The sequence below is a fragment of the Hyperoodon ampullatus genome, assembly GCF_949752795.1.
Source record: "Hyperoodon ampullatus genome assembly, chromosome: 4".
NCBI classification, from domain to species: Eukaryota; Metazoa; Chordata; class Mammalia; order Artiodactyla; family Ziphiidae; genus Hyperoodon; species Hyperoodon ampullatus.
In genome coordinates, this window is record NC_136917.1 from 50,215,699 (window position 1) to 50,239,874 (window position 24,176).

Below are 24,176 nucleotides of genomic sequence, written 5' to 3' on the forward strand. Positions count from 1 at the left end.
CATGCTGCTAACTTGCTCTGTCCTGAAGCAATTTCTGTCTAGCTGGGGGATGGGGGTGTGGGCATGGGGGTGGATGAGGGAGGGAAATGGGGTGGGTTGCTGGGGAGTGGTTGTAATTAAATTGACTTTGTTATTGTCTTCAAGTAAGAACAAAAGTAATGTCTTCTTGGTGCTGGGCTGTCTACCCGTTTTTCTCTTTGGTGTTATATCTCTCTTTGGTGAGAGATCAATATCGCTTTTCTCTTTTTCTGTATTACTCTGCTTTACTCTTACAAAGTCCTTACTGTAATAGCTGCTCTAGAGGGTGAAAAAAAAGACTAATGCACTTACCTCTTCTAGTCATAATTTGCAATCTCTTTTCCATCTAGCCTAGAAAACTGAGGCCAAATATTTGGTTTGAATTTAAACAAATCAGGGATGGATTTGAAGGCTTGAGTTTGGGATACCATGTCACTTTGGGCCTTAACCAGCACTTCCTTCACTTATGTCATCTACAAAATGGAGAAAATCTCTGAGCTGGTAGGATTGTTGAGTGTTCCAACATGTGTCACCCAAGGATTTTTACCAAATGTGTGTCCTGCCTGTACTGTTATTAATATTTTTATTTAAGTCAATTCAAGTTTTCACTTACATAAATTTATTTTAGAAAGAAACATTGTATCAGTACCCCAAATAGAAATTCAGAATTGCCATTAATAGAAAGCAGCCATAGAGAGGAATAAATGAAAACAAAGCAAGATTATTAAGTTCTAACGGGAAGCCAATGCACAGAGCCTCCTCTCTGCTTCTGAGTTTGAAAGGGAGACAGTGTCAGAGAGCTGTTAGGGCACCCGCCTCCCACAAGGGGTTCTTTAAGCTGAGAAGAGGTGAAAGGGAATTTACCAGAGAGAACTCCGAAACTTTATGAGCTAATGTGATTTCATGAAAAGCTGCATTCCACATATTGTGGCAGCATAGAGAGAAAGGAAGTGAAACTGCTTATATTTTTAACTACTTTTATACTCGGTGCAGATTAGGTTTCTCCTTTCCTTTTCCTTCCTTTTTCAGCTCACCCCAGAACATGTCTTAGGTAATAATAAAATAATAATAATAATGTAATAATGTAGCAATAATAAGAGAAGTAATGTTTAATGAGCTCCTTTCTGCCAGGTACTATGTTAAGTGCTTTATTTACATGGATCGTCTCATTTAATCCTCATAAAACTCTTACAAGATAAGTACCAGAATTTACCCTGCTTTCCAGATGAGCACGCCTCCACTGAGAGATCTCGTGACTAGTCCAAGGTAATAGACCTGGGAAGTGTGGTTTGGAATGGGAACATCAGCAGTCTGACTCTAAAGCCCACGGTCCTAGACGTGTGCAACACGGTTCCTTATCTGGACTGACTTACTCCACATCCACGTGGCAGACCCTGTTCCAGGAGGGAGCAGTGAACAAGCCAAGACTGGCCCCTTTCCTCATGCTGCCTAAGAACTTCCCTTCCATGTCATCCTGGGACCTGGAAAGGAACTTGGGACATGCCTACTCGAGAGTGAAACTCTGCCACACACCCTCTGTATCTTCTTCTGCTCCCTTTCACTCTCTGAGCCTCAGTGTCCATCTTTAAACATTGCAGGGATTCAGGTAGATGATTGATCAGGAGGAAAGGCCCTTCCACACTGATCTTTCATAGTCTTCCCAGTATTCAGCAGCCTGGAGTCACTGAGTAACCAGCAAAGAACCCTGGGAATCAGGTGTGTGAGCCAAAGAGAGGATTAGTCTTTTATGTTTCAGACCATCGCTGGGGCTGCCCACAGCAGGAGGGACCCCAGTGGAAGGCAGTTTGACTTCCTCACATTTCTAGTTGGAACTTGGAACACTACATGGACATGTTCCCATACGCCCCATCAACTCAGCACTGCAGGCTTCTCAGCACTTTACAGCTTCTGTGCGCTTTCACAGCAAGATCTCTGAGCCTCTCCCAGCAGCTTGCGGGGAGGGATTACTGACTTCATTTTATAGAAAAGGAAACAGACTTTGTCAGGGAAAGTGATTTGCTCAAGGACACAGAGCTTATACGGGGCAGAAATCAGGGCTGAAAACACTTCGGGTCACTCCATCCTCACGGAGTGATTTCTTCCTCCTAAATATTTTATTTCTAAATATGCAAATTATATATTTTTAGACTATATAAATGACAGGTTATACAAATAATGTATTTATGCACTCCACCCCCATTATAAAGAGTTCTAATAATAAAGATACCACAAAATACCCCTTGACACCAACTCAGTTCCACTCCCCTCCCAAGAATTACCCTCATTACCTGGCTTATATAATTCAAGAACGTGTTCTGTGTATTTATATATGTCAAAATGTACATATAAAAATACATGGTTTTGGTTTGTTCTTGTATATAAATAAGATGATGCAGTATATAATAACTGCAACTTGCCTTTGCAAAGGTATACCTTCAACATCATGTCACATCAATACGTGATTTTTATTCACTCTCTTTAGTTGCTGTGTATTTCATACGGTAGATGTATAGTTTGCAGTGTTGTTTCTGTTATGTTTTTACCGCATTCCGTGTCTGAGTGGGTCATTTGAGGCCTGCATCAGAAAATCAGCAGCCTCCATATTTTGGGACTGTACTAACCATGTGAAGGTCAGCTGGAGTTGTTTCAAGTTGAAGTGGCAGCAGGAACTCTGACTGGGCAGCTTCCCAGAGGGGAAGGCCCGCCCTCAGATGGGCCTCACATGGTCTCCTCCCTCCCTTTGAGGAACTAAGCCACTTTGCTCAATTGCTTGGGCTTTAGAGTCAGACAGCTTCCACTACTTTTTAGAATTGTGTTTGTAAGCAAGATATTTAACCTATTACACCCTAGGTTCCCCAACAGTGAAGTGGAGGACATAATGATCATACATATTTTAAAGTGTTGGTATGAGGATGTATATGGAAAGCACTTGGTAAACGATTTAAAAAAATGCCTTCACGGTATCGTTACTTCCTCACCAGTTCTATCTCTGTTTCCTACCATCCTGGGATCTGTTCTAAGGAACAGAAGGTTATAGGAAGATTAGTTTAAAAAAAGAAAAAAAAAGATAACCCTTTCATAATAAAGGGAATTATGGTGGAAGCAATACTACCTCCACTTGCATCTCATTGTCCAGTTTACTGAAGGCTCTCATTGGACCTTCACAGCTGCCCTGTGGGGTGGGTGTGTTAGTCTGGGCCATTTTACAGATGAGGAAACTGAGGCTCCAGAGTAGGGCTTATGACCATCCATGTCATCCAGTAGTCATCTGAGGGAGTCAGAATGTGAGCCCAGATTTTCTGATTCCAAATATGAAGTTCCTGGAAGAATTGTGGTGCCAGTTATTATTTAGAGAGATTGTTAGGACTCACACACCTGGCAGCATAAGAGGGACACGATTCTCTCTCTAAATTTGACATTAATTCAGTAATCCATCCATGAAACATTTCTTAAGGTCTTTAAAAAATGTGCCAGACACAACTCAGTTCCCTATGGCAAGTAAGTGTGGGCAAATGACAACCTAGGGGCCAAATCCTCCAGTCTGTAAACTAAGAATGGATTTTACTTTTTTAAGTGGTTGGAAAACAAAAGATATTTTGTGACGTGAAAATTATGTGAAACTCAAATTTGTTTCCAAAAACAGTTTTATTGTAACACAGCCAGGCCCATTCCTTGATGTTTCCTCTATGGCTGCTTTCATACTACAACAGCAGAGCTGAGTGGTTGCCATAGTTGAGCCTATAATATTTACTATCTGTCTCTGCACAGAAAAAGTGTGCTGATAGCTGCTGTAGGGCAGTCACTGTCCAGCCATTCATTCCATAGACATTTACCAAATGCATCTATCATGTTTTTTCAGTTGTTGCAGTCTAGGCATCTTTGGAATGATTTTAGAGTGGATCAGGTTGAGACAGTGAGATAGACAAACCAACAAAAATTAGAGAGCAGTGGCCTCTAGTGGCCTTAAATCAAAACATTATTTAGATGATTTGGTTATGGTTACAGTGATAAAACAGGTTTAGATCGAATCTTAGCTGAGAGTTGGGGGTCTATATTACTTTGAAATATCTAGTAGAATGTCCCGTAATTTGTTTCCCACCTTTTAGTGATCAGAGTTTTAACCTGGAGAGTGGAACACACTCTTTTACTTAGAAGAGAGGTGAGCTAAAAACAAGGTAATAAAGAGATGACTGAATGCAGCACCAAACGTTCTTCCTAATGTAAATAGATGAACTTAAAGTCTTAGAAAACAGAGAACTTTGAGGAAAGAAACTGATTATCATTCATACTGTGAGTGTTTGTTAGGAAATACTTGCTGGCTCCTTGCATTTCTATGAATATTAATGATGAAGGTAGAGGCAGCCTGGTGGGAATTAGGCACTGAATTCTTATCCCGCCTGGCCTCAACCAGCCCCTGACTGTGGGTTAGCCATTTTCCCTCTGGGTTTCAATTAATCCCCTGTAAATGAAGGGGTTGGACCCTTATAGACCATAATTACATATTCTATCTGGGAAGAGTTTCTAAAATATTTCTACAGAACTTCAGTTTGTGCAATTTGTTGAGTTCACTCAGCTAGCAAAGCGACAAAGCCAGCCCTCAGACACAGGTGTTGCTCTGAAGCTTTTTTTGCTTTAACCTCTGACACTATGATACTGCATATTATCACTGCCATACATCAGGTGAATTTCTCTCCTTGAGAAGGGAGAAAGGCCATCTCCTAAAGACTAGATATTTGGGGAAATTCTGCTGTTCCCAGTGTTCTGTCATAAAGAGGTCTGTGAGTTAAACATCTTGCAGCCACAGAACTTTAAAAAAGATGAGAGATTAGACTACACTGAAAGCTTACTTAGACACAACTACATATTCCTTTTCTGTGTAGTATTTGCTACTCTTCTTTAAAATGAGGGATTTAGTTCCAAGGCAAGAAAAAAGTTTTTAATAAATTTTTATTTTTATATTCAAGATAAAGCATATACACAATATGGAAATAAATAACTAGAAATGCTTTGGAAACTTTTCCATTTCCCCCTCAAACTCAGTTATTTTTTTAAACCCATGAGTCTTTTTTTTTTTTTACTTCATTTTAAGAAATATGGCAACTACAATACCAAGAGGAAAAAGAACCACAATTTTGTACAGAAACAAACATACAGCCACCTCTGACCATAGGGTTTAGTTGGAGTTTTAATAGTAACAGAAAAAGAGCACAAGAGACAAAAAGACGCTTCAACAGGTTTACTCAAACAGCTCTGCTCGAGAAGAAAAAGGCACAGATTTAAGGGTGTGACAGTGATGATTAAGAATATAGGGGCTTCCCTGGTGGCGCAGTGGTTGGGAGTCCACCTGCCAATGCAGGGGACACGGGTTCGTGCCCCGGTCTGGGAGGATCCCACATGCCGCAGAGCAGCTGGGCCCGTGAGCCATGGCCGCTGGGCCTGCGCGTCTGGAGCCTGTGCTGCGTGGCGGGAGAGGCCACAGCAGTGAGAGGCCCACATACCGCAAAAAAAAAAAAAAAAAAAAAAAAAATATATATATATATATATATATATATATAGTAAACAGGGGCTCAGCCAGAAAGTGACACTTTATGAACTAAGTCTGGAAAAATGAACAAAATGAACTCTTTCCAATTCTCTGCCTTCATTAAAATGAATTTTTAAATTAAATTGTATAAACATATGATATAAAGTTGGTACTTAGGAAATATCTTTGTGTATTTCCTCTATGTACAAATCTTTGTATACAACTTCAATGTTCCTTATACATTTCCTATATACCAAAATGCGCCGGAGCCTCCCAACTGCATGCCGCAAGCCTCTGTGAAGCTCTCTGGCAGCTGGATGGCCCCAGCAGCTTACTGCCAGAATAGCTGGAAAGAGGAGGGGCCAGTTAAATGTAGTCATCTTCAACAGGCTCTCCATTGACGTCACAATAGTGGATAAAAATTGCCACTACTCGCTGAAACACGCCCTTTTTCATCTGACGCATCTCTGAAATTTCCTCTCCTATTGTTTCCATACAGATGTCTGCAGACAGCTGCCCTTTCCTTCGAGGAGCATAGATGGTGCCTTGGAAATTAGAAAGAAAAGGGGAAACAAGATTATCAGAATCATTTGGAAAGCCACTCTGATTTAGCTGGTCCATGAGATATGCCTGTATACTCTCTCATGCAGTGTAACTGATGTATGTATAGCTCATGGAATGGGTCCCTGTCAGTTTGGTTATATACTATGTTTGATGCCAAAAAGAGCACACATGATTAAAGGCCCAAGGTGAAAAATGTACCAGAGAGGTAAGTCATATATATATACATGTAGTTTATGAAATCAGTTTCCTCCTAAAATATTTTTTTTAAACTTCCTACAAATGGATATTCAAGGGTGCTAACACTTAGAAGAACTATATTCCAGAGTTCCTTCAAGTTCCCCCATCAAGTAACCACACCTAAATCATAAGTTCCCACATGCTACCCAACAAGAAGCAGCTCATAAGTAGCAGAATCATTAGTATAACAGGAACAGTTTTGAAACAATATAGTTGACCAAATTCTTCAATAAGGAGTAACAAGATTATAAACATTTAGGTAATAAAAAAAATCTAGATAGGACAATCTGTATGAAGGAATCTTTTCCACCAACCTTCATATATTCCTAGTAAGTCAACTGGTTATCTATTGTATACATTTAGAGCTGTTCTTTTTTTAGCAAGGGGTGAACCAAACAATAACAAAAAGCAAAAACATATATATGGGAAGTGATAAAAAGCTGTGCCGCTCCTAACTCAGACAAAATACTAAGTATCTAACACCGTAGGATAACCTCAAACTAGAGAATAAAAATCAAGTCAGGACATAATTACTTTCTTCATCATCCTCAAAATCGTATCTGGCAAAGCTGTTGGGTTCTGCTGCCCGTAGTGATCTCAACCAAGGGAAGTCAGAAATCATGGAATACGGTGCTCCATCCACAACACCTAAAAGAAGACAGATCAACAGTGCTACTGGGGTGGAAGTAATGATAGGGCCAAACACTGTTAGTATTTTGAAAGCAGCACCAGAGATATAAATTCCAATTCTAGCTCTGCTACTATTTAGTCATGTGATTTTGGTCATCCTTTGCTTCCATTAAGCCTCAGTTTCCCTTTATATATATGTGTACATAAATATACACACAAAATAAAGAGGCTGACACAGGTTTCCTCAAGTCACTGCAACTTTCAAACTGTATAGCAAGTTTCAATTTTCTTTCACTTTTTGTGTTTCAATACTGCTGATTATTTTAGGGATGGTAAAGACTCATATAGGGAGAGCACTATTTATCTGGTCCCTGCTACCTGCAGATATTCAATATTCCCATTATTTTGACAAATTGTTAGGCCCCTACTCCAATCTTCCCTAAGACATGTCTCTCCATCTAATTAGTTAACAGCTATTTAGCTTTCCAACCATTTACAAATAAATGCTCACCTTCTAAAGTATAGATTTCTCTACCCCATGGGTACTTGGGATACTTCTTTAAGTCATCTTCACTTCGTGTGGCTTCAGGGAAGAATTCATACTTAATGAGTTCTCTGGAGGCAACAAGAAAAGTTAAATAAAAATTATAAAACTGAAAATAATGTTGGGATGTAGGTTAGAAAGGAACTATCAAAATGTGTCATGCCTAGATTCTAATGAAGGTCTCAAACAAAATATTAAAATAACAAATGCATAAAAAGTCAATTTTCTGATGATGTAAAACATCACAGTGTTAAGATCTTTAATATCTCTTTTCCATGCTGTAAGGCTAAAGGAATGAAACTAAATGTACATGTACGGTCTCTGTTCTTGTGATTTTTCTCTAAGTTAGAAAATAAAAAGTGACATACATATATGTACGCATTTTAGTTTTAAGTCTTCATTTCCCTTGTTTTTTTTTCACGTTACATTTCATGTTTCAGTGCCTGAAAAGCCCAGATGAAATCATTTAAAATAAAAAATAATTAGGATTGGTTGTTTCTGGGCATCCTTGCTCTGGGAACTGACTTAGAAGGTCGTCAGGGGCTGCAGATAACTTACTGGTTAATGTTTGCTATTGTGTCCATCCAGCTGCGAATGCGCACCTTGTTCCGGACATTGGGAGGGTTACTGAATTCATGGATAATACAGATGTGATAGGGGTAGGGACCACTAAATAGCTTCTGCTCCAACGTTAGTGTGTCCACCTGTGGAAAACACGAGAGAGAGGATTTTGGACCAAGGAAGAGAATGCCTTACAAATCTATCTCCTAGGGCTTGAACAATCTTTCCTTGGGACCTCAGTTTTTAAATCTCTGGCTGATTTGAAAATCAAAGAGTCACATTCCACCCTGAACACAGCTTGCCATGCTAGGGATGAGGCTTAGCAAATTCAACTGTTTAGCAAGCTCAGCAATTTACATCTCACTGTTATATAAATGTGAATTAAACCAGAGAATCCGGATTCAGGTAACTGATCCCAGCAATCCACTTCTGAATATATCCTTTACAGGTTTAAATTTTGACTGCACTATAGAACTGTGAATGTGTAGTACCATATACCCCATTCTACCTGGACTACTGTCCATTCCTAAAGACAGAACACACTTCCTTGCCCCCTTGTAACCTTTGTTCACATTGCTTTCTTCTCATGGAATGCCCTCATCCCTATTTTACTTACGAAATCCCACTTTGTCATCCTAATGACATATATGTCTACCCCCTTCGTGGAAAGGCAAACTTCTCAAGAAGGATGATGTCCTGTGTATTTTTCAGCCCCAGCAAATTAAAAACACTCAACAAGCAATTTGTGTATTGAAATGATTCTTTTGAGGCCAGGTTCAAACACTGACTGCAAAGGTTCATATTTCCTTTAAACCTTCTTTTGACATCAAGCAGAGTCTTACATACAATGTTACTCTTTTTTCCCCTAGTTTTACTGAGAAATAATTGACACACATCACTGTATACCTTTAAGGTATACAGCATGATGTTGTTGTGTTTTTTTAACATCTTTATTGGAGTATAATTGCTTTACAGTGGTGTGTTCGTTTCTGCTGTATAACAAAGTGAATCAGCTATACATAAACATATATCCCCATTATCTCCTCCCTCTTGCATCTCCCTCCCACCCACCCTATCCCACCCTTCTAGGTGGTCACAAAGCACTGAGCTGATCTCCCTGTGCTATGCGGCTGCTTCCCACTAGCTGTTTTACATCTGGTAGTGTATATATGTCCATGCCACTCTCTCACTTTGTCCCAGCTTACCCTTCCCCCTCCCGGTGTCCTCAAGTCCATTCTCTGTGTCTGCATCTTTATTCCTGTCCTGCCCCTAGGTTTTTCAGAACTTTTTTTTTTTTTGATTCCATATATATGTGTTAGCATACAGTATTTGTTTTTCTCTTTTTGACTGACTTCACTCTGTATGACAGACTCTAGGTCTGTCTACCTCACTACAAATAACTCAATTTTGTTTCTTTTTATGGCTGAGCAATATTCCATTGTATATACGTGCCATATCTTCAGCATGATGGTTTGACTTACATATATTGTGAAATGTTTACCACAATAGGTTCACCTAACAGCCATCATCTCACAGATATTATAAAAAATTTACTATTATAATGATGATAATAGTAATAGCAACTATTATATGATTGCTTAGTACATTCCAGCAACTGTTCTAGCACTTAACATGTATTAATTTAACCATCACAGTAACGGCAGGGTTTTATTCTTCTAATTTTAGAGATGAAGAAACTAAGACATAGAAGTTAAATAATCTGCTACAGGTCAGTGAACCAGAACTGGAACCAGGAAGTCTGAAACCAGAGTCTGTGCTCTTTACCACAGGCAACTTTTAATAAGTATAAAACTTGCTGTATAACAACTCCCCTCATCATATAACTTGCTAAAAGCCCACAAAAATCTATCAGAGAAGCACTGATGAAGAAGATTGGCAAGGTAGTCTAGGCTGGTTAACAAAACTCTGTAGAATCTAAAGAATCATTACTGTGGGTTCAGCAAATTATTCATTTGCTTCAACAGTTTGTGCCCATCTGGGACTGCTTCCAACCATCAGTCATTATATGAAACTCAAAACTGCCTCTTTAAGGTTTCCACCCCTTGATCTTAATTTGATCCCTTGGGATCACACAGAACAAGTCTAATCCCCCTCTCACAGGACAGACTTCCAAACATGTGAAGCCAGTGTCACTCCATCTTCTATAATGTACTTTCTAATACCCAGTTCCTTCAGCCACTTCCTTTATAACACAGATTCTATTGTTGTTATCTTGCTTGTCTTTTCCCTGAAGAGTCCCTAGCCTGCCTATGGCCCGCGTGAGGTATAGCACCTAGAAATGAAGACAGGATGGTCCAGGCAGGAGAAGAGGAAACATTTCTCTCCTTCAGCATGGCACACTTTCTGATTAATAAAAGCCAATTTCAAAAAGGTTGAACACTAAAATAACAGTATCACTGCAATATGTGATCACCAAAAAGAAGCAGAGCTCATTACCTGCTGCATGGGACGTAGGTATATGATACGGTTTCTCTCAGGAGGCATCCTTAGTATCTGGTCTAGTACCTGATCCATATTCAGTTTCTTGCATTGTGCATAGTCAAATCGGTTTACAATTGGTGCATTTTCTACTTTTAAATGTTTCAGTACCCTGCACCTGGTAGCTACAAAATGAAAACAATGGTAAGCTCTACAAATAATTTATACAAAATAATAGAGCAACGTATAACCTATATGGAATCCTCTTTGGAGGACTGGCATACCTTTTATTAGCATAAAATATTGCAGATGTAAACATCTTTAACATAGGTCAAGTGCTAGTGCAAAGGACAACTGACAGTCATCAAAATGACTTGAAAATATGATTCCGTCCTGTTCAAAAGAAGGCAGTCACCCTCATGCTAGAAGGGAGATACCTTTTCCTATCTAAGATGTTACTGGCAAGAAATTCAAGTTCCAGAGAATGAGCTGCCTAAATATAGGAATTGTTTAGGAAATACATATTGAAGAGAATGAATGACAGCAACTACTGAATTATACAATTTTATGGGTAATGGTTCCTGGGATAATTCACATACGTTATCTTACATTCACCCATAGGAATGAGCAGTGTTCATTTTAATTCTTACCTCAAGTATAAAACCAGAACCTTAAAAAAAAAAAAAAAAGACCCAGAAATATTTGGATACTTTGGTCTAAAGTTGTACAGTCCAATGTGGTAGCCACTAGCCACCTGTAGCTATTTAAATTTAAATTAACTGAAATGTAATAAAATTAACAATTTAGTTCCTCACACACTAGTCACAGTTCAAATGTTCAACAGTCACAAGTAGCCAGTGGTTACCATATCGAACAGTACAGATATGGAACATTTCCATCACTGCAAAAAGTTCTGTTGAAAGTGCTGGTCTGAAACGTGATTAAATATTCTTCCCGTTTAACATACAAAATATTGAGGTTATAGAGAAAAGTAATTGTGATATAACAACTTCAGAAAAATATCCCCTTCCTTTTTTTAATCTCACATTTCAATCTGATCCAGTTTTTACCATAGATTTCAACCTGGTCCAACTCAAGAGACAGATCAGATCAAAGATATTCTATCCATAAGGCCAATATGCCTGACCTTTTTAACATTTCATAAAGACATGTTCTGTAACATCCTTGATCCAAATGTCATCATCTTACTGAGCAATCTAGCCCTGTAATTTTGATGTTTGAACACTGACCAAGTCTTATGCCTTTCAGACTCATTTTCTCCTGCGACACGGCAGGAGGAAGAGGAAGCAGTGTTGGGGACGGGAAAAGAGGGAAGAGAGGACTAGATGGCGATAAAGGTTCAGTGGTTCCCTGCTGTAAAACCAGACTTGGCTAAGGTCAGTTCTAATCTCATTTAGTCATCTCATCCACCGTTAACAGACAACCCATACATCAGTGGGTGTCTAGGGACTGAGCTTCTTATCTAAGATCTTCTGTCCCACAATAAGCTGAGCTAAAAAGTTTGGTTTAAGGAGAAAAGATTGGGCCTGAGGCCATGTGATCCACCACTAATGTTAGAGAAGATATAGAGAGAATCATCAAAGTCAAGTGCAGAGGTGAAAACCAGTCAGATTCTCAGAGAGCTCAGAATAGAGACAGGAATGAGAAGTCAACCAGCAGAGTCCGAAGGTAGAGTCTCAGGCCTCAGAGAGTAGAGTGCTGACACACTGAAAGCTCTTATGCTAGTCTGGGCTCTGCTGCTGCTATGATCTCTGAGCTTTTGAAGGACCCCCGTTCCGTTTTAGGGGGACACGTCAACATGAGATAAAGTACCACCTTGTAAGGGTGAACATGGGGTTTGGGGTCCCCATGTCTGGAGTCTTCTAGAATTCAAGAGAGAGGTAGTGCTTAAATTTCAGTTTTATCTCTCCTTTTTGGGATTTTCCTAGTTTATGACAAAATGTTTGGTAAGGATTTCCTTGTTTTGTTTACTACCAGTATTGGAGAAGTGCAAAAAATAGAAAGCCCCTAAATATTTTTTTGCCATACTAATACAAATGAACTTTTACTGGGCTTTTACTAGAGGTCAGACCCTCTACTGTGTTTATGTGTAGGTACATACATCCACATATACACACGTGTGTGTAGAATATATATAAACTGAACAAGGCAAGGAACAAGTCAGTTCTTCATAATTTTATATGGATAGGTATCAAAAATATAAATTTGAGTAATAACGGAAAAATAAACAGATCATGTATGAGACATATTATGTATCTAAAATTTTAAAAACTCACACAAAATAATACCCTATTATTTGTTCAAAGACAAATATGTCTATAAAAAATGACATGAAAGATAGACTGAAAGGACATATATTAAATACCTGACTATAGATGATGGGAGCCGATGGGGTTGGCAATGAGGGAGAAATGGGACTGAAAAGAAAAGTGGGGCTTGGACTAAGGATAATGTGCCATGAATTGAGGTTATGATTGATGATATCAATCAAATCCAGCGCAGTTAAGCACTTACAGCTCAGTCACTATTCCCCCCTCCTCCCAAAACATACATAAAACATGTCCAGCATCACACAGCTAGAAAATAGCAAAGACAGGATTCAAGGTGAGGTCTACTTGACTCCAAAGCCCATATATGCTGTTAATTTAACCTCTGTCAGATCAGGTTGTAATTGTCATTTTGGAGGAAACTGGAGGAGAGGCTATGTATTAAAAGATGAACCAAGTCTCTGCACATGGTCCCTTGTAAATACGATGGAATAATTAGTTGAGAACTACAGAATGAGGACAGAATTAGAAAATCTAATAATGATTCTTTTGAAAAAGTAATATAGTAATGTTACTGTAGTATTTATGAGACTTTAATTCTTTAAACTCAATCATGATGCTCTTGTATGACATGGGCCTAAATACATACCATGGATAAACATCATCTTGGGACAGTCTTTCAGCACTAGATCTGTGATTCCACAGTTGGTCATAGTGACTCCAACAAGATTTTTGGATTTTAATACAAGGACCTACAAGAAGAAAAATTTAAAAGATGTATCTTCCTGTACTTTCTTTCTTTCTTTTTTTTCTTTTTTAAAGCTTAAGTGTTTTCACTGGCACAAGTGAGAAGCAACTTCTACCAGTCTCTTCTCTTTAGGGCAAAGAAACTATGTAAAGATGGGAACTTTAGTTCCTTTACATTATTCAGGAACTTGGCTGGACCAAAAGGTTAAGCAAGGATTTTCTCCTTCACCTGCACATGGTCATCCTCAATCACAGGATCACTGGTACTGGTGGACTTATCTGCTGTCCGCTTCCGCTTCATGGCATGACGTGGCTTTGTTTTGGCAACCTCTAAAAAAGGCGAGAGGAAAATCCAAATTTTAGCCTTGCTGTCTTTCCTTCAAAGAGAGCACATTCAACTGCATATGTATAAACTCCACCAAGGAAACTCTCACTTCTACTACCTGGTTCCCAAAGGAATACAGTCAGACTGCCATTTCCAATTGCCTCTTCCAAAACAAGATCACCTTCAGCTGTCTCAAACATATCAACATCAAACATAACACTGTGCTTTTCACACCTGGCCCATTCCAACAGTCTAATCAACATTCTCGTCTCTAGGCACTCAACCCATCCTAAATACTACTGGTAGATTAAACTCACCACTTTCCTGCTAAACAACTTTAAAGCATTGACTACTACTGCTTAGTGAATACATTTCAATGCCTGACATTTGGAGCTATGCTTTAGCCCCAAATGTTCTCAATTTTATTCCATACCATATCCTAGTCATCTCCCATTGCCAATGCCTCTGAAGCCATTCATTGTTTTAGCTTTTTCTGCCCAGAATACCTTTCTTGACTTCACTTTTTGAAATACTACCCATCCCTGAAAGGTCCAGCTTAAATGCCACCTATTCTAATAAGGCACTTGTATCCCCAAACATCATATATGGTTCTGTAATTCCCTGTATGTATGTTTTATTTCTCCATTTAAACTAAAAGCTCCTTGAAGACAACATCATTGTCATTTCATCTTCGTATCAATGTCAGCCACTAGCAATGAGCTAAAATGAACATTTATTGAATGAACTGGCATTCAACATTCACTGAATGAATGAATGCATCATAGATACGTCAATGTAATAACAATAACAGCAAATATTTACTGAATGCTTACTGTGTATCAGGCACTTTTCTCAGGGTTTTACTTGTATTAACTAATCCTTTTAACAGCCCTCTGAGATAGATTATTATCTTTATTTTACAAATAAGTAAAATGAGACATGGGAAGGGAGAACAGTTGGCCAATGTATTTATCAGTATGCTAGAAAACCTGCAATCATTTATCTGCCAAATTCTGCCTAGTATGGTCCTAATTCATTTACTAGTACTGTTCTAAAACATTATAGTTTAATTATAAAAACAAATATTATGTTGATATTGTTTAAATACAAGTTCTAAATTCATCTCAAAAACTTAACAAGCACATACATATTCCAAGACAAGACATTAAAAGTCACTGTCTTCATTTTACTGTGTAGCAGAGCATATATTGAATGAAAAAAGGTTGACCTTTACGAATTAAATCCCACCATACTGCACACTGCTACTACTACTAGATTACAGGGTTACCACTTGGTTAACTCTCTCACTTCAAACATGATTACAAAGAAAGATAGGGAAACGAGGTACAAATATTGCAAATTCCCAAAGGCTTGGAGTTAGGGACTCTAGAGATCTAGTTCAAGTGTTTGGTTTTTTTTTTCTTTTTTTCAATACACCAGAACCCTTTCTTCCACCATTCGAAATCTTTGTGAAATCTTATTATGCAAAACAATTGAAAGCAGCTAATTTGGTTGAAGCCTAAAAGGGAGCCCAAGAGTTTTATCCATCAAACTTCCTCCAAGGACCCTGAACCCAAGCAAAACACTGGGTTTCTGGAAGAGAAAACTACTGATCTAGGTGACCCACTGAAGGCCACCTTCCACAGTATTCCTGAAGGAGCTTCATGAACAATCTATCTTCACTGACAAGGAATCTTCTAACAGCAGCCACCATTTCATACAACAGCCAAAATTAATACTCCTGTTACAACCAATAATAGGTCCTGGTTCCCTCTCCCAGTACCACAAAATGAAGACAAACAAAAACAGGTCTGTTTCCATTCCTTCATCACAGTGTTCAAGAATCTTCTATTAGCATTCTCCTTCTATGCTCCAACTTTCAGCCTCTCACCTTCATGGATTGCTTCCTTCCCCTACTCCTTAACTGATCAGAATATGGGGTTCAAAGTTAAATTTCCTGCTCTCCTGAGTACCCAAACTGGCAGTTTGTTTTCTAAGAAAAGTTTATAAGACTAAGTCACACTTTATATGTAGATAATCTTGAAAAACAAATGCTTCCCAATGTAAAAAGAAAACAGAGTTCATTGTGTTTGTTATTTCCTTATGTCTCCCTCTGTTTATTAGGGACAGTAAATCTTTGTTTAGGGAGATTCCTTAATGATTTCATACATCCACCAGCATCAACATACCTCATATGATGGCTCCTACCACTTATTAAGTTCACAATTATTCACTGAGCCCCATACCGTGTAAGACATTGTGCTAGAAGCTGGGAATATAATGGTGAACAAGCAGACACTGTCCCTGACCTCATGGAGCTCATAGTCTACTGGAAAAATAGACATTAAAACACGGAATTACAACACACGGTGTAGTTGACATTAGCAAAGATGCTACAGAAACACAGAAAAGCAGACCAATCCAGTCATGGGGTGTCAAGGAAAGAGGTCAGTATTCATGAGAACCATATCATATTCATCTTAAGTGCTATTCTTTGACAATCCAATTAGTTATTTTTGTGATATTTATTTTATAAAGTATTATACAATGAGGGTAAAAAGAACAACTTACAGGCATTTATTCCCAAAACAGGAAATCACAAGACAAATAACTACTTCTAACACGGTTTTAACACTATGTAAGGCCGTAAATCAAAAACCAAATTAAAAACTCAAATATTTTCTTTGAAGGGATTAAAAAAAATCAAGTAACAATCAAGTTTGTTCCTTTATTAGTTTGCATTTACCTGCTTAAAACTTTTAAAGCAGAATGGCCAACAGATATCAAAAACATGCTAGATTAAAAATAACAAGTTGAAAGCCACCCAAATAACTGTTCTTCTTTCCAAAAGAGACCTGGATAATTTAAAAATCAGCAGTTTGACATTTCTCCAGAAAAGTTGTTACTGAAAGTAAATGGACATTTTTATTGTTTAAAAATATGAGCAAGTAATTTACCTACCATATACACATTAGCTACATACATTAGAAGTCTTCTCAAATTGGAAAAAAAAATCATTCAGACAACAGATACAATTAATCTTAAAAAGTAAAAAGCACTACATAAATGAATTTTAAAAAATTCTAGGAAATTATTTAACCTAAGAAAAGGTTCTGGTCATGAAACAAGTCAGAAGAAAATGACAAAGGGAATAGCAGAACATAAGGCAAAGAAGAAGTTAACCCCCTCCTCCCAATATGGTTAATGTGAAGGACCCACGTTAAAAACAAAAACAAAACAAAACCCACCCAAACAGTAACAACTATAAAACTTTACCAAGACACGTAAGACAAAATAGTCCCTAAATAGGAAGACTCAATGCTGTACAAATGACACTTATCTTTTCAGTCAATCAATGTAAAGGAATTGCAAATAAAACACAAGAAGATTTGTTTCTGGAACTTGATAAAATTATTATAAAATAAAACTATAAAAATAAATGATAAGTGCATGTCTAGCCAAGGAAATTTTGCGAAAGAGTAATGAAAGAAGACAGAACGCTGTAACAGGACAGCATGCCCAGAGATAAACCACAGTATGGTCAAAGTACATGATAAAAGAGCATTTCAAAATGACATATGGATGGATGTCAATAAATAGTATTGAGACAACTTGGTGACAATTTGTAATAAAAAATAAAATTAGTTCCCACAGATTAAGATAAAGAACTAAACTAAGATAAACAAATAAATGAATAAAAGAATGAGAAGATGTGAACAATTATCTGAGCCAGGTGTAGGGAAGGCTTTCCATAGCATAAAAAACAATGAAATCACAAAAGTAAACATGTAGATCTGACTTAACAGATATGAAAAACCATGCAACAAAGGGTGTCATAATGACGTGTTTCTGTTTAATGGATACAGACTTTAAGTGTGGGAAGATGAAAAAGTTGAGATAGATAGTGGTGATGGTCCCACAACAATGTGAATGTAATGCCAATGAACTATATACTTCAAATGCCAATGAACTATATACTTCAAAATGGTTAAAATGGTAAATGCTATGTTACGTATAAAGAAAGAGATAAGCCATTTAAAATTCAAGCTGGGAAAAGTATTTTCATCATGGCAGAACTGATGTTTGCAAAGCATAATAAAATCTGCAAATAAAACTCATATACTTTAATATGAGCTTAGGCTACTATGACAATTAGCACATAATTAATTAATATCTCCTATTTATCTTATGAAAGCTTGTTTTTGTTGGTTTAGCTCCACATGATTCAATCAGCTCTATTTATTGCAATAGTAGATAAAACGGAACTCTATGTACTGGGTGCTGATTTTAAGATTTTTAAATTGAGTAAGGCTTAGAGAAAATAAAATGTATTATTATTCATTGACAGGTATTCATGACTTAATAAAGACAGGAGAGATTATTTAAAACTAAGATCAGAAATATAAACAGGATTATAATTAAAGAATGTGCTTACCCCCGCCGAACCCCATGCCTCAGCATACACCTAAATGTTATTAATGAAATTGTATACATATATGTGTCTTGAGGATATCTTCACCAAAACATTTCTCAGCTAAACTACTTACTTACCTGCTTTTCTCCTGGCAAGCCTAACTGGCAGCAAAACTAGCCTTTGGGAAAAATTACTCAATGCTACAGAGGCAGGTAGAGGGGGGGCACCCGCACGCTGGGCTCCCCCAGGCCCAGCGACTTCCAGTCCTTACCTTTCAGCTAAGGTTTTAAAACTGCACTAGGAGTTAAGCCTCTGCAGTGTGGGACGGGAGCAGAGTTTACATACTGGGAGTGAGACGTGGGACTGGCACTGTATTTAAGGTCAGTACACACACACAGTCGCACTCTTCTCAGAAGCTTAACTCTCTGCGCCTCTCCTGGCTGGTATTTTACAAGCTGTTTTACATGCCACCCCCGCTTCCCACCCCCACCCCGTCGCTGAAAGTGAGCTCAAAATCTGTATGAGCGCGGAACCCCAACGTAGAAATCAATTTGCCCAACTGGCTTTATGTAAGAAAACTTATGGAAGGAGCAAATGCCCTTCTCAAGTCCTAACCTGCAGTAGCTAATCCTGGCAGCGTTGTCATACCTGACTCAGATACCAGCGGTACATGGGAGAGTCTGCTCCTGGCCCTTGTTAGGGGCCTCCGAGGGTAGTCTTCATTAGACTGCACGTCACAGCTCTCAGGCTGGGAGCTCCCCCTCCTGTCCTCACCTGTAGCCCCAGAGCCACTCCCATTAGTCCTCTCATCATGTGCTGGGCCTGAAGACCCCCCTGGTGGCAGAGTCCTAAAGGAAAAGGCGGATCTCGTACCATCCGGGCCATTCACAACACAGGCTCGGCTGGTTGAAGGACGTTCCTCATCAGAACACCTGCTAGTTCTCCTTTGGGATTCCTGGGGCCTGTGACAGCAGCATCTGGGGCAGACAGAACTCTCTGCATCTCCCTCCTCCATGGCCTCAGAGTCCTCTGACCCACCGGGGGAGCAGACACACTGCCTGGACACATCCACTTCTGTAGGGCTAGGCTCGGAAGAGCCGCTGCTGTTCACCGTCCTTACAAAGTCGGGGCTTTGAGAAGCAGTGCTGTGCGAGCTGGAGTTCCCCACTGTGCTGGCGGTGGTGCTGCTGCAGCTGGGATAAACATCCTTGTTTTTTTTCTTTTCAGGAATATCCCTAGCTGCTTTCATATCGGCTTTGATCTGCTCACTGGTGACCTGACAGCCTTTCTCACAGCTGCTTTCCTCGAGGGGAAACTGCTTCGACTGGCCCATCTGATGGGAGTTGTACCTCTTTCGAAGTGGAGTCTTGCCTTTTCCACTTACTGCTTACAGAAAAAGAAGAATGGCCCGAGGAAAAGAAAAGATTTCAGTACAAATTCTGGACAAAAGGCAAGAGTAAATCTGGAACAGGAAACAATGTACACTAATTTTCCTAAAGTATAAATGGTGACCACATCACTCAACTGGTCAAAAGTTCTCTATGGCTCCCTAGTGCCTACCTGGTTCACACTCCTTAGCTCAGCCTTCAAGGCTTACTGTGACCTACCTGAAAACTAACTTTCCATTCTTGTCTTCTCTATAAACATTCTACACCCCAGTCCAAACTTTTCTTTGAATATACCCCTGCCTTATTACCTTGGAGCCTTTACTCTCATCAATCCTTCTGCTTTGGACCTCTGTCCAATCTCTTCTGCACCCCACCCCAAAGCAAGTGCCGTATATGCCCTGTAATATTGTTATCTATGTTTCTGACCTGACTCTTCAGCCAGACTACAGAGAGAGAGAGAGAGGAAGAGAGACAGTGAGAGAGGGGGACACAGAGAGAGAGAGAAAGAGAGAGAGATATCAAGACATTCATCTCACCCCTCACAGCACCTAACACAGTACCTGGGGCACAGTAAGCCTCAATGAATATACAAAGGAATACTTAAATAACGTTTTGTCTGGCTGACAGAAGATCTGGTTTCTAAATTCAGAAACTAAACTTTCTAGGAAACATCAGGTTAGTCAGCTGGTCACATTACTTTTCCTAAATTTCAGTGTCCATTAAAGCTCTTTCAATCACAGTGTAAAGATATCTGAGTTTCTTAAAGGAATAAAATGAGAATTGAGTTATCAGTCAGTGGTTAGTAAGTTATTCCAAGTCTAAAGAACTGAGCTTACCATACACTGAAGTGTGTATACATTTCAGGTTCAGTGTTACATGTATACAAATGTATACTAAACATTCAGATACATTAATGAGTAGGGTACCCAAGGAAAAATAAGTAGACAATTTTAAAAAACCTCATCCTTTGCAGAAAGTGGTAAGCATATGGTTCTGGGAAACAGAAGGGAAGACAAGGAAAGAAGTATAAACCTAAAAGTTAAGAGAATTACAGTTTCTTGGTGAGGCAAATGGCAGAAGGTTGTTGACTGGATTTAAAGGGAGACAAGGGATTGTAAGAACATACTTTAGGACTTCCTCAAGCACCAAACTAGCCACCAACATTCACTAAACACAACTGGACATTTTACCAACTGGGGAATGGTTGTTTTTCACTGCTCTGCATGACTCAGTTGTCATCTTTTATGTGACGCACAGGCCCCTTGCTGCTCCCTGATACTCTGATGCCACAACTTCCTAAAGCCTCCACTGTGGGACTGACAGTCCTCACATCTTCTCTTCCCTGAGCCCCAATTCCACAATATTCTTATTGTGCTGCACCTGCCCTTGATATAACACCACCCAGATTTTCCTCTCTTGCTTGGGCTGCTGCCTTTCTTGCCTCCTGTCACATTTTGTAAGGATATGTTAACTGCACCACAGGGACACCATTATATAAAGGCCAGTGTGTCTGTTCTCATGGTGACTCTCACTAACAGGTCAGAGTAAGACACAGTCTCTCACCTGATAATTCCCTGGACTGTACAGACTCTCCGGTTTTTTCTTCACGCTCAGAGAAACGCCGGGCACCATTCTTAGGAATCCAGACTTCTTGGAGTTCTAGACTGTCTTCCTCATCGTCACTCTCTGAGTCATGCACAGTAATTGGGGTTGGTTTTACTACACGCTGAAGACCGCTGGGTCCTAAAAGAAAGAGCACAGGCATAACAGTCACTTTTTGCCCAACGGAGGGTCTCACTCAAAGTACTGTTTCCAGGGATCTGGGCTCACAGAGATGCTTTGGCTCTATGCAGCCTCCCTGATCACTCATTTTAATGAGCATATACTTGGATAAGACACTGTGAAAACACTTTAATTCTAAGTAAACATTAAGTATGATTAATATACCACCCAACATTATATATCTCTAAAGGAAAATTACAGTACAAGAGCATATGGCATCTCCCTTCAGGATCTTCACTGTCTGAAAGAGTCACATAATCATCCTAAAAATAATCAAAATAAGAGTCATAATAATCATTTAAAAAATAGGCTGGATATTTTCCTAATTTTCCAAATGTATGAATGAAAGCAAAGCAAATGAAGATGAGCCTCTGACACCTATGGGACTAGCTGAGAACTCTGCATTCTTTAATTAAGTATAGGTCTAATGCATTGGATGTCACAGACATGTTCCTGATAGGCTAGATGCATGTTACAGTTTGCTTATTTGATTCTATTTATGTCAAAAATGTTTTATCTACTTGGCATTACACATTGTAAACCTTCAGCTCTTACAACCCACTTTTCTCTGACAAGTGACTGATATCTGCTTCATCAATAAAATGTAAGCTCCAAGGAACCTTCCCTGTCTTTTTCCTGTCACACTGTACAATGCCTGGCACAGAGTAGGCACTCAATAAAATATTTGTTGAATAAGTGACTGCATCTGTAAGACACTTAAAACAAGAGTAGTTAAAGAATATGTTCAATTCAAAGACAAGGTAGCATTTGAACAGACCAGGAGTGAGAAAACTTGAGTTCTCATCTCAATTCTGTCCTTTGATCAATAGCCGAGAGGTCTTGAGTAAATCATTCAAACTTTTGAAAGAATATTAGTTTCCCCATCTGTAAAGATGAAAGATTATATTAGGTAATCTTTATGTACTCTATGACTCTTAGCCTGCCGTAAGTGACCCAATGGCAAACTGAGACTAGATCTTGGTCTGTTTATTAAATCAAATCAACCTCTCCACTGCTCCTTCTCCCCACCAAAATGAAGGGAGAGGACAAGCAGAATATTTAATCAGGGTGTTTATTTTCCTAGCTGTAATTTGAGTGCTTGCTTACTCTACACACACACACACACACACACACAAATATGCTCGTGTGTACACCAATATAGAAAGAGGAGTTGCTGCCACAGTTACAAAAAAATCAAAACCAAGCTTTAATAAGATATGTATACACCTGTGCAGCAAGAAGAACACCAAAATGTAATACAGGCCTTGTCAAAAATAAGCAGCATGTAACACATCATTAGCTGTAATGTTGAAAAAAATAATCATTCTCAGTGTTTTACTTTCTTCATTAGAGTCAGGCCTAGTTTTCAGAACCATGAACGTGGGAAGTCACACACTTACCTGCTTGTTCCTCGTCGACGTCCACAGGAATAACTGCCTGACTGTGAGCTGGAGCCTCATGCTCACTCTCAGCCGTCACCTCTCCATCTTCTGGAACCATGTCTTCCATCTCGTTCAGTGCTTAAACAAAAACAATCACAGTCAAAGTAAAACCAGGGGATGTCTAAAACAACCACAATGGCAGGCAAAACTGTGGCACCCTTGAGAAATGAACAGCCTCATGATCATTAGGCCCATTCAGAAAGAATATCATGTAATTGTGCTTCATTATATCGATATCAGTAAGGAGTGTCCAATTCTACAGGAGGGGAGATCACAGATGGGAAAGGATCACTTGGTGGAGAAAGTCCATCATTTTAAGATGAAAGCAGGGAGAAAAGCACAGCTGAAAGAAGAAAGCACCTGTTCATTCCTGAAGATGTTACCAGGGATGGCTGTATGAGGCAACTGTTTGCCTCCCTCTAAGCTATTTGCCTGATGGCAGTGAGAGCCAGCTACTGGAAGACCTTACGATCATCTTGTAAGCAATTAGTCTTGTAGTATCTGCCAGTTGAATCAGGATGCATTCATTGAGCAGGCAAGCTCAAATTGTGTATTTCTTTTCCTGCTCTCTAGAGATTGCATCATTTTTGGCTAATGTGTGGCAAGGATTATTAAACACAGTAAGTACATATTTAACATTTTAATATCACTCAAATGTTTTATTTGCATCTAAGTCTTCACTAGGGTTATTAGTGCCTATCAGTGAATGGGAACGTTTATATTTTTCCAGATGATAAGCACAGTGAACAATATCAGACTGATAAGCTTCAATCACTTTACTACATCTTCTTAAGATACAACGGTCACTTTTCTACGAGGATCCTAAATAAAATAATTCCTGGCTTTGCCAGCTTTTTACAAGATTAAATCCAAATCCCTCAAGTCAGTATTCAACCCAGTACCCTCTTACTACCTACACCTAAGCTTGGGTACCTGGTCCCAGTTTCAGTCAGGACAATACCAATACTGTCCTTTACATTTATAGCTCGGCCAGGACCCAGAGGGCGGCAGACCGTGTTTACCCTGTGCACCACTCAATGCCTACAGGTGCTCAACACTACTGCTGTGAAATCAACCAACCATCTGAATGAAATGAATAAACCAACACAGAAGAAAACAAGATCCTGTTCCTGAAAGAACTAAAGAATCTACTGAATTTGTAAGTAGACAGGACAAATTCATACAGTCAACAAAGAAACAAGATAAAAATATGAGTAAGCCAGAAAGATATCACTCAGATAAATGCCATTGGAATATACAGCAGAGAAGTCTG

The 24,176-nt window shown here is 39.0% G+C and overlaps 1 protein-coding gene across 4 annotated transcripts in view; it reads right to left on the minus strand.

The window, feature by feature from the left end:
• Window positions 1–5,908: 5,908 nt before the first annotated feature.
• FBXO38 (F-box protein 38) overlaps window positions 5,909–24,176 on the minus strand; it is a gene marked incomplete at both ends in the record, with an annotated part of 45,736 nt that continues 27,468 nt past the window's right edge. The window contains 10 exons of one of the 4 annotated variants that reach the window (XM_079703587.1): window positions 5,909–6,087; window positions 6,878–6,991; window positions 7,485–7,588; window positions 8,076–8,221; window positions 10,536–10,702; window positions 13,455–13,557; window positions 13,782–13,882; window positions 19,165–19,674; window positions 21,243–21,422; window positions 22,862–22,981. In XM_079703587.1, the coding sequence (XP_079559713.1) occupies window positions 5,909–6,087; window positions 6,878–6,991; window positions 7,485–7,588; window positions 8,076–8,221; window positions 10,536–10,702; window positions 13,455–13,557; window positions 13,782–13,882; window positions 19,165–19,674; window positions 21,243–21,422; window positions 22,862–22,981 (1,724 nt within the window). Of the gene's footprint in view, window positions 6,088–6,877; window positions 6,992–7,484; window positions 7,589–8,075; window positions 8,222–10,535; window positions 10,703–13,454; window positions 13,558–13,781; window positions 13,883–18,939; window positions 19,678–21,242; window positions 21,423–22,861; window positions 22,982–24,176 lie in introns of all 4 variants that reach the window. The other 3 variants (XM_079703585.1, XM_079703586.1, XM_079703588.1) reach the window with 3 other exon arrangements.